This window comes from Mustela nigripes, chromosome 5 (assembly GCF_022355385.1).
Source record: "Mustela nigripes isolate SB6536 chromosome 5, MUSNIG.SB6536, whole genome shotgun sequence".
Lineage (NCBI taxonomy): Eukaryota > Metazoa > Chordata > Mammalia > Carnivora > Mustelidae > Mustela > Mustela nigripes.
The window spans coordinates 48711709-48728299 of NC_081561.1; the positions used below are offsets into that span (position 1 = coordinate 48711709).

The 16591-nt window shown below is 37.9% G+C and overlaps 1 protein-coding gene across 1 annotated transcript in view; it reads left to right on the top strand.

Annotated features, from left to right (window-relative positions):
• The first annotated feature begins 2805 nt into the window (after window positions 1-2805).
• The window catches only part of HMGCLL1 (3-hydroxy-3-methylglutaryl-CoA lyase like 1), a 196124-nt gene continuing 182338 nt past the window's right edge, over window positions 2806-16591 (top strand). The window contains exon 1 of the mRNA XM_059400225.1: window positions 2806-3001. Coding sequence (XP_059256208.1) covers window positions 2894-3001 — 108 coding nt within the window. The 5' untranslated portion in view covers window positions 2806-2893. The remainder of the gene's footprint in view (window positions 3002-16591) is intronic.

Here is a 16591-nt window from a genome sequence, read left to right on the forward strand (position 1 = left end):
TAATAGCTAAAATTTATTGGGCACCTACTCTGTGCCAGAGACCATGTGTTCATAACATTATATATTGTAGCTCATTTAATCTTTGCAATAGCTATGTCAGGTAGGAGACTTTATCATTGCCCTCCTATACATAAGGAAACAGAAACCAAAGAACTTGCTGAAGGTCACTCAGTTTATAAGTGGTGGAACCATGCTCCCATCTCTGGTGATCTAAAACCATAGTGAGGGCTCTTTCCCTCACTGTGCTACGGTGGTGTCTTTCAAAGAGAAATGTGGCAGAAAGAAGTCAACAGGAGAATACAGAGAGACAATGGAGGGGACCAAGATGTTAATTAACATCTCTTCTTGAGAGATTGGATTTTTGGTAGCAGTTTAAGGAGTGAAGTGAGTCAAGAACAATTCAGGAAAGACAGATACATGTCAATGTTTTGAATGGGAAGTTATTTATATTCACTAGAGGAAACAGGAACTTAAACTGCTTTTAATTTGCAATGATTTTTTAGATCTTCTTACATGTGAAAGACTGAACAGCAATGAAACAGAAATAGCTTAGTTCTGATGCACAATGATCATGAAACACCACACACTTTGTGATTTTTAGGAAGTATTTCCTATACTGCTCTGAAGAGCTCAAGTTTCTTAACCTGCATATGGGGAGAAAGAGCTACATTGCCCACCACAGGGATTTTCTGTATCTACTTTCATTTCATCCAGAGCTTTCCTGATTTGCGCTAACAGGAGTACATATTGAAATTTCATTCTTATGATAAAAAGAAAGATGTACACTAATGTAACTGTAAAAGTTTATACATTTTCAGCATTCATAATTAACTTTAATATCAAACTGTACCTTCCAGCAAAAGCCCATCTATTTTCATGCTCTTTCATTTGTGAGAGTTAACATTCTTAAGATATTTGGTCCTTATTATTGCTAATGATTTTGGTAATTACAGGAATTATAGGTTACATTTTTGATATTACAGCATTTCCATATTAAAGGCATTCAGTCTATGTCAACAAATATTTTCATATTTTAAAGGCTTTTCTGAAAACAAAACAAAACAAAACAAAAAACAAAAATAAAAACCCCAAAACCCCACTATATTACTTCGGTGAACTATTTGGGATATGCCATTTTCTGAAGACCTTCCTATTTAGAAAACTATTCAGCAGTAAAGTTTACTTCTAGGTGTTCATAGCAAGGGAACATATAATTTTGGCTAATCTCAGAAGTCATATTTTCCAAAAATTTAAAGTTCACTATTAACTGTCAGAACTATTTCAAGTTTTAAAGGATTGACTCCATTCTGAAAGTTACCTTGTTTACTGTTGCTCAAATTGGTCCTTTTAAATTCTTTCAGAAACAATGTTTCCTATTATAGTATTACAACAGGGACAGAAAAAAAAAAAAAAAAAAAGGTAATAGGCATTGGTGCAACCAGAATGCATTCATTAAGCTCTGCTAAAGACAACTTAGAATAGATTTAGCTCTGTGAATATACTCCTATAAAATAGTAACTTTCAGGAAAATAATAATTGGATTTTTTTTTTTTAATACTTTAAGAGTTTTAAAGTCATCCAGTAATTGGGCGACTTCATTTTAGCAGCTCAGGGCATGTTCTCCAAGTTAACCCTCTTGGTCAAAGCTGTGAGGTGTAAGATTCCCTTCTCCTCTTTGCCTTTTCCAGTGCTGTTCCACTAAGAAACTACATGGATCTACATAAATACCTCTTATTCTTTGACTGCTTTATTTCTATTGCCTGCGGAAGGTGGAAGTCTCACCACTCTCCCAAGTAGTAATGATTGTTTCCTTATTCTGGGTATTAAATTCCCTGTAAGTGTGTTTATATTATGTTTTACAAGACAATCTTTGGTCCTTTCATCTGGTTGTGCAACATCAGCCAGCTTCGGATTTCTATTTGCTACAGCGACAGGTAGAACTGACTGGTATGCCTGGCCATGCACGCTTGGCTGCACAAGACTGTTCTTGACGAATGTCTGTTCAGTTGCAAGCTGCTGAAATCACTGGTTCAGAGTGGGTCCAGGTGATTTAAGTGTGCCCATGAAGGAGAGGTGGTAGGGAAATGGTCCTTTCCAGGACCAACCCCCTGCACACCAAAGATTACTGCTACTTTAATATCCTAAGGATTTATGTAGCATTTTTAGTCCCAATGAATTTAGCCTTTAGGGCTTTAACAATTTGGAGCCATGCATCTCTTAAGCAACTGGATTCCAGTTCAGTACTTAACTTGTAGTAGGAGCTTAAGGACAATTTACTGACTTAACCAAGTTACCTGTGACATCTCCCCCAATGTAATACTGTTTATATTTTCTTCTTTATTAGGTTGTGTTATAAGCTTGCAAACAAGCTCAAAATATTTAAAAATAGAGCTTATTGTCATTAAGCATAAACTCAAGTGAGTTCAACGCTGGGCAAATCTACATTAAGCATGAAAGTCTGCTGCTGGAAAGGAGCAACTCACCAGCACAAAAACGCATGCGCCCTTCCTTTTATTTACACCCTTTCTCTTAAGAGCTGAATCAGGTGAGAAGTCGGAAAGTGGGGCGTGTGCAGAGAGCCCGGCACGCTCAGCGCAGTAAGGAAAATGCGCCACACCTGAACATCCTTGGGCTCAATTCCTTTTCTTCTCGGGTTACGAGTGCCGCGGGCCTTCGCCGCAGGTGCCTCCGGCACTCTTAGCCCCGGGCGCGGCCGGGAGTGCTGCCCGCTCCCCACCCTCCCGGCGCCGACGCAGTGAGCGGAGGAGCTGGGCTCCTGCAGGCCGCCTGTGGCCCGGAGGGGCGTGTTCTGGGCTGGCGCAGCTCGCTCGGCATCCCTCTCCTCCCGGCTCCTGGCGCCCTCCTATCGCCGTCTGCAGTCCCAGGCCCTGCCATGGGGAATGTGCCATCTGCGGTGAAGCACTGCCTCAGCTACCAGCAGCTTCTCCGGGAGCATCTCTGGATCGGGGATTCAGTGGCTGGGGCGCTCGACCCTGCGCAGGTACCACCTCGCGGCCCAGGGTGTCCCCACCCTTTTGTACACAGCCGGCTCTTTCCCTGTTATGTCACCACCGCACCCCAGGGCCCTCCCTGTTATGTCACCACCGCACCCCAGGGTCCTCCCTGCCGCAGTTCCGTCTTGTTTAGGCCTCACCTCTTAAAAGGTTCCCCATCCTCTCTGTGTTGTGAACATGCAGACTCGCCTCTATAGCTCAGACCCAGCAAAATCTCTACCTGTGGCCTTTTGCAGGACGCCTAACGGAAACTGCTTCTTTGTTTTTCCCTTGGAGGGGCTGCATTAGAGAATACGCGTATCTGTAAGCATTCCTCCAGGGACAGTGCCTTTAATTTTCAGTTCCTTCCCTGTACTGTGTAACAAAGGGGACAATGTGTGGCAGAAAGAGGAATGAAGCCAGCATGTAAGGCTAGGAAAACCTCATAGGATGAAATTATCTAGCCTATCATTAATTATCCTTAATGTTTTTATGCTTCAACACACACTTAAACAAGCTTGAAAAAACAGCACTTTCAAAGCCAAATTGATATCCCCGTGATTCCGGAATGCCCAGTTTAATAGGCAACTTAATTGTATCCACGTGTTTGCAGCTTACTGCACTCAAACAAATGGGAGGTAAATGGAAAAAGAAATGCGCTTTTCCTTTTAAAGAGCTCAAAATGTAAAATTCCACCAAGTAGTAACAGTGACCATTGTTATGTGAATGTTAAAGCATGGGAAAAGGGAGGGGCAGTCAGTATAAGCATTTCACTCTTTTTTTATTTTTTGCTGGATGCAAAAATGTTTATCCCTGATTCGTCTTGTAAATAATAATGGATTAATTATAATATTTCAGTGGGTAAACATAATTTGACTATGTGGCTTTGAATCAACTCTTCCAATACTAGGTACCCATTTTTCCTATAGTTTTACATTCAGCGTATTCTCAGTTTAGTGTATCAGTATGTGAAATTGTGGTCTTCGTTCTACAAATAGTAATTCAGCATTTGTGGATTCTTTCAAAACCAATCAGAAGATACATTGCTCCTCATTACTTAAAAGATGGCCATGGTCATCTGGCCTGAAGCCTTTTGCTGAAAATGCATGAGAGGGGAAGTTATTCTGATCATATGATCCCCTGTCTATTGAATTTTTCTACATTCTAATTTGACTTTTTGCTTTTATAACTTTTTTTTTTTAATATCCCTATTCAGTCTGTTATAGAATCAGGAATGCTCTTTTTATTCCCTAACTCTGAGACTTTACATGATGTTTGTTGCTGTGTTAATACTGTATTTCTCTCCCTCATGTTCTGATTTCGTGGGCCATGGGGGCAGTGATGGAAGCTTGGCTGCTACCTGAGGATGTCTGCTTTGCCCTTTTAAGATGTAGAAGCAGGGTAATCCAAAGTGACTATGAGTGTGAGAAATAGCTCTACCTTCATGAAATAGTGACTTCTTCCCCTGACTTCTTTGCCTGGGAAACTCTTTACTCATTTTTCAAACACAGTTTAAATGTCACGTCTTTTAATCAACTCTTCACTCCACCCAGAGTTAATGCCCCATTTCTGTGCTTCTATGGCATTTTATGCATCATTCTTTTTCAGTCCTGCTCATTGAATTATAGTTTTTTATATGTTGTCTTATTTGACCTCCGCACCGTTGACATCTGACACTTAACTCATTGCAACTGATCTTCGTTGGCATCTGTTTAATAGCACCTGTAAGTGCTTTAAGCCAGGTGAGTCTCTGGTTCCTTGGTCTGGCACAAGTCAGACTCTGTGACCTGTTGCTGTCTGGTAAATGACGAGTTCCTCATGACTTTGTATCCATACTCAGGGTTTCAGTTACTGTTTATATATTTGTGTCCTCCAGATTTATATTCCTATCTCCCTCTTAGGCTACAGTGCTGATGTGCAGCGGCTCACTGGACATCATCACTTGGATATTTCAAAAGCAGTTCAAACTCACCATTTCCAAAACTGGATTCACGTTCTCCTTCCTTCAACCCCAGACTTTCCCCAGTACTTGCTATTGTGAGAAACCATCACAGTCTGTTCAGTTCTATACACCACCAGGCAAGAGCTCTTCATTTTCATTTTTCCACATCCGAAGTATCCTTAAGTCCTGCAAATTTAGCTCTTCCAATTTCTCTGAAATCCATCTCTTTTTCCCAACTTTTGCTGCTACTACCAATTTTATTTTATTTTATTTTTATTATTTTTAAAGATTTTGTTTATTTATTTGCCAGAGAGAGAGAGAGAGAGAGAGAGCGCGAGCACAGGCAGTTCTGAGTGGCAGCAGAGGCAGAGGGAGAAGCAGGCTCCCCGCCGAGCAAGGAGCGCGATGTGGGACTCTATCCTAGGACGCTGGGATCATGACCTGAGCTGAAGGCAGCTGGTTAACCAACTGAGCCACCCAGGCGTCCCTACTACCAATTTTAAAATGGCATTCTCTCTCACGGTCTACTAGACAATTGCAGTCCTTCTGCAACCCCCTGTTCATGTAGCTGGTTGGGAGATGTTGTCTGTTTCGAATGGTATCCTGCTGATCCCTCGTTTTATAGCTTGGTGTGCCTTTCCATTACTTTTAGGAATGAATACCAAAACTTTCAATATGTCTCTAAAGCATTCTCTGTTATTTTCATTGCATCTCTTTGCATCATCTTAAGGTATTGTCTTGTTCTTGCCAGGTGGCCCTCTTTGAATTCCTAACAATTCTTCCTCTGGAGTCCTGGTCTTTCTGTTTTCCCCTCTGCTGGAAAGGTTCTTTTTAATGAATTAACTTATGTTCACCCTTCAGATCTCAACTCAAATGTTACCTTCTCATCAGTTCTTTCCCAGACTCTTAAAGCAAGCAGCTCTTGTTATCCTATATGGCTCAGTGGACAGTTCTTTATATAGAATATGAATTACATATTTATTTTTGTGATTATTTGATGTGTAGTTCCCTACCAGAGTCTAGGCATCATAAAAGTATGGGAAACATCCACCATTCACAGCAACTAACAGAATGTCTGGTTAGTTTTTCATGGCCAGTAAATGCTTACTGAATGAAAACATGATTGAATGTTGATCTCATGGCTTATGGGGACCATGAAATTCCTCATAGCACTTGCCAAATCAATGATTGGTACCTTGTGGTACCCTGATAAATATTAGTTAATGCTAATGTGAGGAGAATGAATACTTGATGTCAATACAGTTTGGTCTTCATGATAGAAGATGGATATTACTACTGTTTGTGTCTTACCTTTTCATCTCACGGGGGGCTAGTCAGGCTTTGATGGGGAGAAGAGTTGAAAATGGATTCTGGGTGGTGCTGATGAGACAGCATTGTGCTTAACAAGTCAATATAAAATCTGGCAGAGAGCATCGTGAGCAGGATCTCTGGAATTTGAAACAATTTGGAAACCGTTGGGACAGATAGAATACTACATTTTGAAAGAATCCTGTGCTAGGCAATGCAAGATTGGAAACCTAGATCTTTTTCTGCTACCAGTTCATTCTGTGACTTTGTGCAGGAAATATCCTGGCTAGGTCTTAAAATTTCAGTTTATGCATGAGAGATAATAATATATCCCTGATAAATTATGAGGATGAAAAATACTGGAGTTGTGTATGTGTAAAAATAGACACACATACATTTGAAGTCTAACAATTTATTATCCAATACAGAAGAGGTGAGTGAATAAAAGATTTATTGTACCACCACTCCACTAATTAAATTTTTGAGTCTCTAATTTTTTGCTAATGACACCGATTTTTCAGAAGATTCCTTTCATAGAGCAGGTAGTTAAAATTGATCATCCTATCATTCAAGCTATCTCTTCAAGCCTGTTTTATTTTCTATGTTTGTCTCTTTTAAAATAGGGATAAAGAAGCTGCCTTAATTGGTGTATTTCAAGATTTTGAATAAATGTAAGGTACCTGGTAAAGTAATTTCTTTTTGATTTGCAGGTGCTGCTTAAGCAGTAACTAATTTTTTTCATATATTAATATCCTGTTGTGATGATAAAATTCTCCAGGGCCTAAATTCTAATACAAACAATATTTTAGATGTATAAAAGCAAAATTGTAGATTATGTGATATTAAACATATGGTTATTGTACATTATATCCTGAATGATTTTAAGTTACATTTGCTCTCAGCAAAAATTATGGTTCAAAGAAAGTATTTGGTGTTAAAATGTTTTGAGACTTTAACTTAAATATATTTCTGCATAAATTTAACTTGAGGATAATGTGACTATATGCTTTTTAATCTGTAGCTATGCATTTGTTAGTACATTTGCTAAAAACCTTAGGATGACTGGGGAAGAATTTTCAGAAAAGAACCAATGTACCATTCCATTGTTTGTTTTTTTAAATTTGTCTCAAATGTTCTTTTTTCCCTCTTTTCATTCTATTATGCTTTTTCCCCTTTTTTTCCTTTTACAGCTTCTTTTGAGTGATATGCTTTTATTCATTTTCCCCCTACCATAACTTGTTAATTATATGCTGTTTTTACTATACTCTTAGTTGCTATCTATAAGATGTCAATACATGACCTGGACTTCTTAAAATATTATGTAAATTGGTACCTTTGCAACTTATTAAACATGCATAATATAGTATTTTAGCTCCATTACTGACTTCTGCTTTTTATATTGTTGTATATGTTAATTTTATATTTATTATCTGTATGTATACAGTTGATAGACATTTTATATTAGAATATTCTTCTTTCCTTTGGTCTTCATTCCTTTCTTCATCTGCATCTTTCCATCTGAAATTATTTTCCTTCAGCTAGAAGTAGTATTTTTTTCTATAGTCTTTAGTAAAAATAGGATTTAAGTTTTGTTTGAAATTACATTTATTTTGATAATGATGTACATAAATGCAAGTTAATATTGGCCATAAATATATATGCCATATAAAGAATTAAAATGCATGACAACAGCACAAAATGTAGATCGGTACAATGGAAGCCAGACAATGAAATGAACTATTAGTCTTATTTTTGCTTCTTTGATGATCGTCTTCTCACTGTCTTTGGTTTCCAACAGTATGACTGTGATGTGTCTAGATTTAATTTTATTTGCATTTGCCAGTGGTTTGTAGCATTTTTTGGATGTATGGGTCCATGCTTTATTGGCTTTCATAGATTTTAGAGAATTTTCAACCATTTCTCCTTAAGTATTACTTCTGTTTCCTTTTTAATCCATCCACTTGGGCTTATAATTTGAAAAATCTTTAAACTTTCCCTGTGCTCCATCTATTTCTTACATTCATTTTTGTATCTTTCATCCTTTTGCTCCACGTTCATTCTGAATATTTTTCTTCTCACTTGTATTCCATTTCACTAATTCTCTCGAGTTGTAATTTGCTGCCAATCTAATTTATTGAGTTTAATTTTATATTTTTGAGTTAATGCATTTCTGTTATTTTTTAAACCACTTCTTTGTTCTTTGCCACAATTTTCCATCTTGCCATGAATTCTTGAGTATTTATCAGGGTTATTTTAAGTTCCATGTCTGATAACTCCAATATTCAGATCTCTAGTGGGTCTGATTTATTTATCTTTTCTCCTCAAATACTTACTGACTTGGGGGTGTGTGTTAGATACCTGAAATGAAAATTAGAGACCTAATTTGAGACACCTCAAATTATCCTTCCCCAGAAAGGGTTCTTTTTTCCCCCTTATTTTCCTACTTCCCCTTGTTTGTCCTCCCCACCCCAACCCCACCTCTGGCAGCAATCTGTTCTCTATCTGAGTTTGCTTTTTTTAGATTCCACATATAAATGATACCTCACTGTATTCGTCTCTCTCTGCCTGACTTATTTCATTAAGCATAATGCCCCTAATGTCTACCCATCTTGTCACAAATGAAAGGAATTTTTTTAAAGCTAAAAAATATGTATGTGTGTCTATCTATACTACATCTTACTTTTCATTCGTCTGTTGATGGACACTAAAGTTGGCTATTATAAATGATGGTGCAGTGAACATGGGGGTGCAGGTACCTTTTCAATATAGTGATTTCCTTTCTTCTGGATACTTAGAAGTGGAATTACTGGATCATATGGCAGTTCTAGTTTTAATTTTTGGAAGACCCTCAATACTGTGTTCCAAGGGGCTGCACCAATTTACATTCCTACCAGTAGTACAGGAGGCATCACCCCCCAACCCTCCAACATCCTTTGCAGCACTTGCTTGAATTTTTTAAAGTAACCATTCTAACAGTAGTGAGATGTGGAAAGGATTATTTTTAGCTTTTAGCAAATAGTAAATATAAGGATAGATTATCTTAAGCCAATCAGATGCTGAGCTGATTTGAGTTTGGACCTACTTTATTTGTGAGGCTTTGTCTTTCTCTCTTCACCCTTTTATTTTGTTGCTGTTCAGTGGTTCTAACTAAAAAGCCTAGGATGTTTACCTGGGTGTCTCCCGGTTGGGACCGAACATCAAAGTATTTTCTCCTCTGCCTTTAAGGCTTCTAAAAGCTCTGATGATCTTTTCAACTGCTGATACCAAATTGGCAAATGTTTCAAGATGAAGTCATGGTCAATGTTGGTCTTCAAATTGGCAAATGTTTCAAGATGAAGTCATGGTCAATGTTGGTCTTACCACTTTGTCTTTCTTCTGCATGGTTTATTGGCCACTTAAGTACTCACTGCCTTGGCAATTTTCTAAGGCTATCTAACAAGTGTTTTCATTAACATTTGTCTAGATTTTCTGGTTGTTCTTAGTTAGAAACTCACTCTGTACAAGCTAGTTGAAATGCTAACAATATAAGAAGGAAAATATAAAAAAACCCCAGACAATTATGCAATGTGATTGAAGTTGTAAAAATATATTAATTTACCATATTATAAAAATGTTGCAGTAGTTGTATTCCAGGTAATATACAAACTGTTTAGAGTAACTATTTACCTTCCCAGCCTTATAAGATATAACTAACATGTAACATTGTATAAGCTTAAGATGTACAGCTTTGACACACTTAGATACTGCAGGAAGATTACCTCCTTAGCATTAGCTAACACCAGAGACCCATCACAGAATTACGATTTCTTTTTTATGTTAAGAATATATAATATCTATGTCCCTAGCAATTTTCAAGTATATAATGCAGTATTATTAACAATCACTATGCTATACATTAGATTTCCAGCACTTGCAGCCAAAAGTTTGTATAGGGTAATAATTTAAAGCTCAAGATTGGATGCTTTATGAGAAAGTAATACTTCATAGAAAAACAGGCTATTCCGATGGTTTTCACTATAAAGAAAAATTATAAAAGAGAAAGAAGATATTTTAAAAATAAGAAACATTGTGCTCAACTTCAATATCGGGCCTTTGAGAAGCAATGTGCTATTTACTTCTTCACTGTGACATAGTTCAGTAAAATTTACTGAATGAATCAATGAATGATTAAATGTGTAGTCCCTTCATGACATTTTGTGTCTATTGATAAAAGTTTATTTCAGATCTTTTCTTTTTCTTTTATGGACATAGAGTTGGTGGTAAACAAATTTTATTTTCATAATCTTTTGCATTGCCTTACTTCATTACTGGTTGATTCTTTCTCTTTGTTGATTCCTAATCCTTGGGAGACATCTATATATTTTATCAGTTGATTTATAAAGTACTTTGTAGATTTGCTGATCCTCTCTTCTATATGTGTATGTTTGTATCTTTGTGCATATGTATGACATGCTAACAACTCTTTTTATTTTTTGAAGAGAAAATCCTGTATTTGTTTTCTAAATTTACATTGTAATGTTTTTATCTGAATGTATAGCTCCTGTAATTTTAGTTGTCTTAAAAAAAAAAAGTACCTTAGGACAGTTCACATCTATTTTTCTGTCATTTTGTTTTAAATTGTGTCTCTAATAAGCTAAGCTGCTTATCTGATTTGTCTCTATCCTTAATTAGGTGAATTTACCTTTAATTATGTGTGATTACATGTGACTCTTGATATGTTTATCCTATTTTCTGCTGTATCTATCAGCCTCACTCACCACTTTATATTTATCTTTGAGGCTTTTTATACTTTTTTTGGTGTCCTTATTTTAGATTTAAGTTAATACGCTTGTTTAGAACAAAAGATGTATTTCACAGAGTGAACTCATTCATCTTGAGGAAAAAGTCTGTTTCATTATTACACCATGAGTCCTCAGCTAGCATGTTACCAGGTGTATTGCTGTTCTCAAGACTCTTTGTTAACCTAAGGTATCTCACAGGTGGAAGTAGGTAAAAGTAGGGGCCTAATGACTTGTAGTACTGATATAGATTATGATTTTATTCACGGGCAACAAAGTTAGAAAGTTGAAAATATTCGTGGTCAGAATCTTAGTAAGTGAGCAGTCACAAGCAATAATAAGTCCTATGTATGACTATGTGTATTAATGGCTCAACTAAGTAAAATCCAGTAAATTTCAGTGGAAATCTAATATTGGATAGAAGGTTCACCAGGACATTGCGTAAACTACCAAATAATGCCAAAATTGGGAGGTAAGAAAACTGGCAAACTAAGTTCTAATGGCTTCGGGATATAAAGGATACAAGTCCTCAAAAAGAGCTAAAGGACCATATGGCCAAATCACTTGGATCTCAAAGGAAGAGAAGTTTTTGTACAAATAAAGGGCTACAGTTTTCAGGAAGTGATAGCTGCAGATGCCATCCATACTTCTGGTCACTAAGCAAGTCCTAGAAAGATAAGCAGTCTCTATATGAGAGGGTTACCGGGCAGATGCTTTCTGTAGGGGTGATCAGGTCTTCATTTAAGATCAGAAGATTATGGGAATAGTCCAGTAGAGGTTGTGAATGTGGTGCAGCTTGTACAACAGAGCTGAGTTTCCAGATGGAAAAGGAAAGAACTTGAGTCTTCACATAATGAGAAAGGCAGAGAACTACTTGGGGTTCTATAGAGGAAATAGATGGTTGTTGGAAGTAATACAGGGGAAATGACTAAAGACTATACAGGATTGCAAAATAAGGTGGGTTACCCTGTGTTTGATTCCCAGTGGTCTTGGGTTGGATGTGGTTCTCTTTGGGTTCTCCACATCAGCCAAGTCCTGGCTTTATTGCCTTTCAAGAGAGTCCTCCTCTTTTGAGCATGGAGACTCCAAATCTTGGAGTCCCCTTTAATTTGAAGTGACTCATACGTACTTTTGAAAAAAGAAAAAGAAAAAAAAAAAAGCTTTCTGTCAAGTATGTTCACATGGTGATTCCCAACTCATGAATGCTGAGACCAAGAGCAGAAAGCCTGATGTTTGTGGCGTGGTCTCTGTACCGCTGGGAAGAATGCTCCCGTGCATACTTCATCACATGCATACTGCATCTAAGATGCAGCCTTCTTACTCCTTTTTCATATTTTAGTTTTTAATCAATTAAAATGCATTGTTTTGTATGAGTTTTCTATTCAGAGTACTTCTATAGTTCTAGAGCTACCACTGTGGAGGTTATCAATAGGTGCTAGGTCCTGCCTAACTGCTTTATGTACAATACTTCATTTCATACTCCCAACAACCCATTTTATAAACTGAATAATTGGGGTACAGAAAAGTAAAATAATTTGTGCATGGTCCAGCGCTAATGAATAACAGAGCTCAGAAGGAAATCCGGCAGCTCTAGTTTCAGAGTTCCCAATGTTCACTACTAGATCGATGTTTTCTCGGCTTTTCCGGGTGATAAGAATCACTTGAGGTGTTTACTAAATGTACCAGAAATTCCGATTCAGTAGCTCTGAGATAGAGCCAAACTATCACTTTGTTCTTTTTTTGTTTTGTCTTAATTTTGAAAATCCTGTGCTGGGTGAGACAGCCACCTCTCTCTCCCTGTATCTGCTTTCAGAGGGTCTGCTGTCCTATCATGTTTTCCCTAATCTATCTTTCCAGAGCTCCTGGCCACTCTCCAGGAAAGACTCCAATGAGTTTCAACTTCCCTTCTGTCCTCTTTGAGGTTGAGACTAGAGTTCTGCTTGGAATAGAATTGCATTGGATACAAAAGGAAAAACAACTTGGTTTCCAATAAATTTCCTGTTCCTTTCAATCTCCAATGCTTTCTGTCCTTGGATTTCTGTTGGCTCCTGTATTTCTTGCTTTCTCTTATTCCAGCTGGCTTTCACTTCCTTCCCTCCCCCCACTCGGTGTTCTTGTTTTTTTCATTAGCTGCAAACTCCTCCAAGTCTTCTGGCTTTCTTTATGCTTATTCACTCTGTGCTGTAACTTTCCCTGACCCTTTCTTCTCTCCTTGTCTCTCCCTTTCCAAGTTTAGCTTTTATTTTTGTTTCTTTTTTATTTTTCCTCCTCACCTAAGGGGCTAGACTGTGCAGAACCATGACTTTATGGGTCACTCTCATGGAACAGATCATGGTAAAAGAGCTAAAGCAGAATCGTGTATTTGGGGAATATTGTTTCAACAGAAATTCTGATTTGAACGTGATTGTCCAACCTGCTTGTAGCCCTACTAATAAAAGCAACATACAGAATCCCTGTTTCCTCCTGCCAGTCCCTCTATTATTAGTCTAAGTGGGAGATGCAAATTGGCTGTGGCACAGGTGAGCAGAATTTAACCTCTGGAAATACTTTGGTCAAGACTACAGGTAGAAGATTACTACATAGAAAGGCCTTAAGCAGGACTTGGGGTCTTCATTTGTATGCTTCTCTGCCTCCGGCGTCCACATTATCTTTGTGTCAGTGGAAGCTTGATTTTGTTATCCTTCATGGATAGCTCCATGGTGAGGCTTTAATGAGACCATTAGGACATTTCTGAATGTTGGTATATATTCAGCCCTACAGACCCTAATCATAATTACTCAGCAGGCAGGAGTTGTCTTTAAATTACCAGAAATTTTCCATCTTCCCCTTTGGATGATCTTCCTTTTCTGAGTGATCAGAATTCATTCCGAAGCGAACACTGAGGTGCTGTTGCATTTCTTCTACATCTGACCAATTTGGCGTCAATTTTTATGTTCTTTTCTTCAGAAAGTAATACTGGTGGGGAGATCTTGTTTCCAAAACATGCATTCTGAAATCAGACTTTATATAAAGAGAATTTTATGTGAAGATAATTTAGAACATGGTTCAAGTTTTTAGATGTTTATGCTTTTAGCATAACATGTTTTATGCCTCATATATTTGAAAGTCTAGTAATAGTGTAATGGAAAGCCAAGTAGTGGGAAGGCTTGCTGAAAAATATAAAATGTAACCAAAACTGCTTTCTACATCAGTGATTAAGGAATCAGAGCTGTGCATTACAAACATGATTTTGATAAGAGGAGCTGATGTTTCCTTCCATGGTTTAGAGAGAGGAAGGGCTGCGCTTTGGTTCTCTGATTTGGCAAGGTGCTAAGGACCCTACGGGGCAAGAAGGGGAGATAGAAACACTAGAAATTATGTCCCAACAGCACTACTCCCAAAAGCTCATTTCTTCATCCTGCTTTTAGTCTGAATCCTGCTTTTCCCCGCATTCCTTGATTGCAATTCAGTTACAAATGTAACCTGTAAATACGTCCTAATGCAGGAGGGTCAGTGAGGATGATAACAGGCTTTGTGTTGGAGGTAGATGGGAGGTCAAATGGGATTTGGACAGATGGGAGGCATTCCTCGTCAGAGTATGATGATTGAAGATTTTTGAGCAGGATTAATACAGTAAAATTCATTTAATTAGGAATATTTCTGTGTCTGCGTATATACATATCAACCTACGTTTGTATCTTCTATCCGGTCCATTGTCTCTTACAGGGAAAAAGAATTTAAAGGCCTCAATCTTAACAGTTGCCTTACTAATTGTCTTCATGTTTGATTTGAAAATGGTTGTTTAGTTTTGCAAGTGGTGAATCTTATGCCTGTTTGGCTTATGTCCCTCACCTCCCCTAACCCCAATTCCTGGATAGGGCTTAGTGGGCCCATCTTCCACTGGGAAGTAGAGTTCCCCACCAAGTATGTTTGAATGGATGGAAGTATCTCCATATTAAATATACAGTATTTTTAGTGCTAGACTGAGAGCTTCTTAACAGAAGAAACTGTATTTTATTTATCTCTCTCTTATCCAGGAGCCCTAAAGATTCAGATCTTTTTTTTTTTTTTTAAGATTTTATTTATTTGACAGAGATCACAAGTAGGCAGAGAGGCAGGCAGAGAGCCCGATGCGGGGCACGATTCCAGGACCCTGAGATGATGACCTGAGCCGAAGGCAGAGGCTTTAACACACTGAGCCACCCAGGCACCCCAAGACACAGATCTTTTAAAAATGTTTCCAGAACGAAATTGTTTCTGCGTGTTAAACACATTAACACCCACAGGACAAACTTCAGGTGCTTTCAGCCATATTAACAGACTTTATGATTGACACAAGGAATATCAAAAATAGTACTTTTGTAAGCTAGAGTTAGTAGTTTTAGCTGTGCTGTATTATTTTTCACATTGGAGGATAACGTAGATTTTAAATCCACGTGCTAATTTTGTTTTGCTTTGTTTTTTCTTTCCTGGCTAAGAAGGTAGAATCTAGCTATTCATTCACTTTCCATATCTCTGTTTTTACGGAGTTAATTCACACGGTGTATAATATGCATCTTCTCGGGACTCCGTTTTATGGGAGAGGAGGGTAGGAACACTGAGGGGTATAATGATACCCTCAGGGTGAAGCAGCTTCTCTATTGCAGTGTCTAAGCCACAGTCTCTGGTTTTGGATTCAGTGTTTGGCCTGAATATCCCACTGATAGTAAGCGCATCAAATGTCACCTTACGCTCGTTAACTTTCCAAGTCACGCTTCCTTGGATTTGTGAAGTAGGGAAATGCAGATGTCAGGAAACTTCGACTACATAAAAATGCCTTTAATACAAGTTTCACTCTATGAAATCAGCATTTCATAAAGCCTTCTTGGTGAACTTTATTAACAAGCAACGGGGTCTAGGAAGCTTGGCAAACAAGGAGGCAGGAAACCCCAACGAGAACATGTCTGTCAGACGTCTTTCCTTCTGGGGCTTCCTTCCAAATGTTTTTGGAGCTTGAAGGAAGTGGAGTGGCTTTCTGCCACCGCTTTCATACATCTGTAACCCACTGAGTGTTCGGAGTCTGGCATTCACTTTTTAAATTCTTTCCTCAATCTGTATTTATTTCACTGTGAAATCGAAGCTGATCACATAGGTTAATGTTGAAGTCCAAATACGAATCTTATTTTACTTAGACACAATTTCTACTTTCTGAGAATTGTGATTTAAGGACTGAGAATTCTCAGATTTTTAAAAATGCTACGGCACTGTTACAAATCTTGCATTTTATAGAATGCTGTGGACCTGGTCAAACCTAAAAAGCTGAGGGCAATTTGGAGTTCTGTTTGCCTAGGTTTTAGGGCTGTGTTTAAAAGACATTTGCAAGACCTGTGGAGAAACAGATGTAGTTATGCAGAGTTTCACTCATGAATGTCTGCTATCACTTAGTCCCCATTCCCTTATGACATGATTTTAATATTGAATATAATTCTGCTAAATGTATGCTCTAGAAAATATTGAAAGAAAAACTTGAGCTCAAGGAGATGGAACATACGCCTCTGTAAGTACTCCTCTCTAGAGAGCTAGATCTCTTAAATATCTATTTGCTCTTAAAA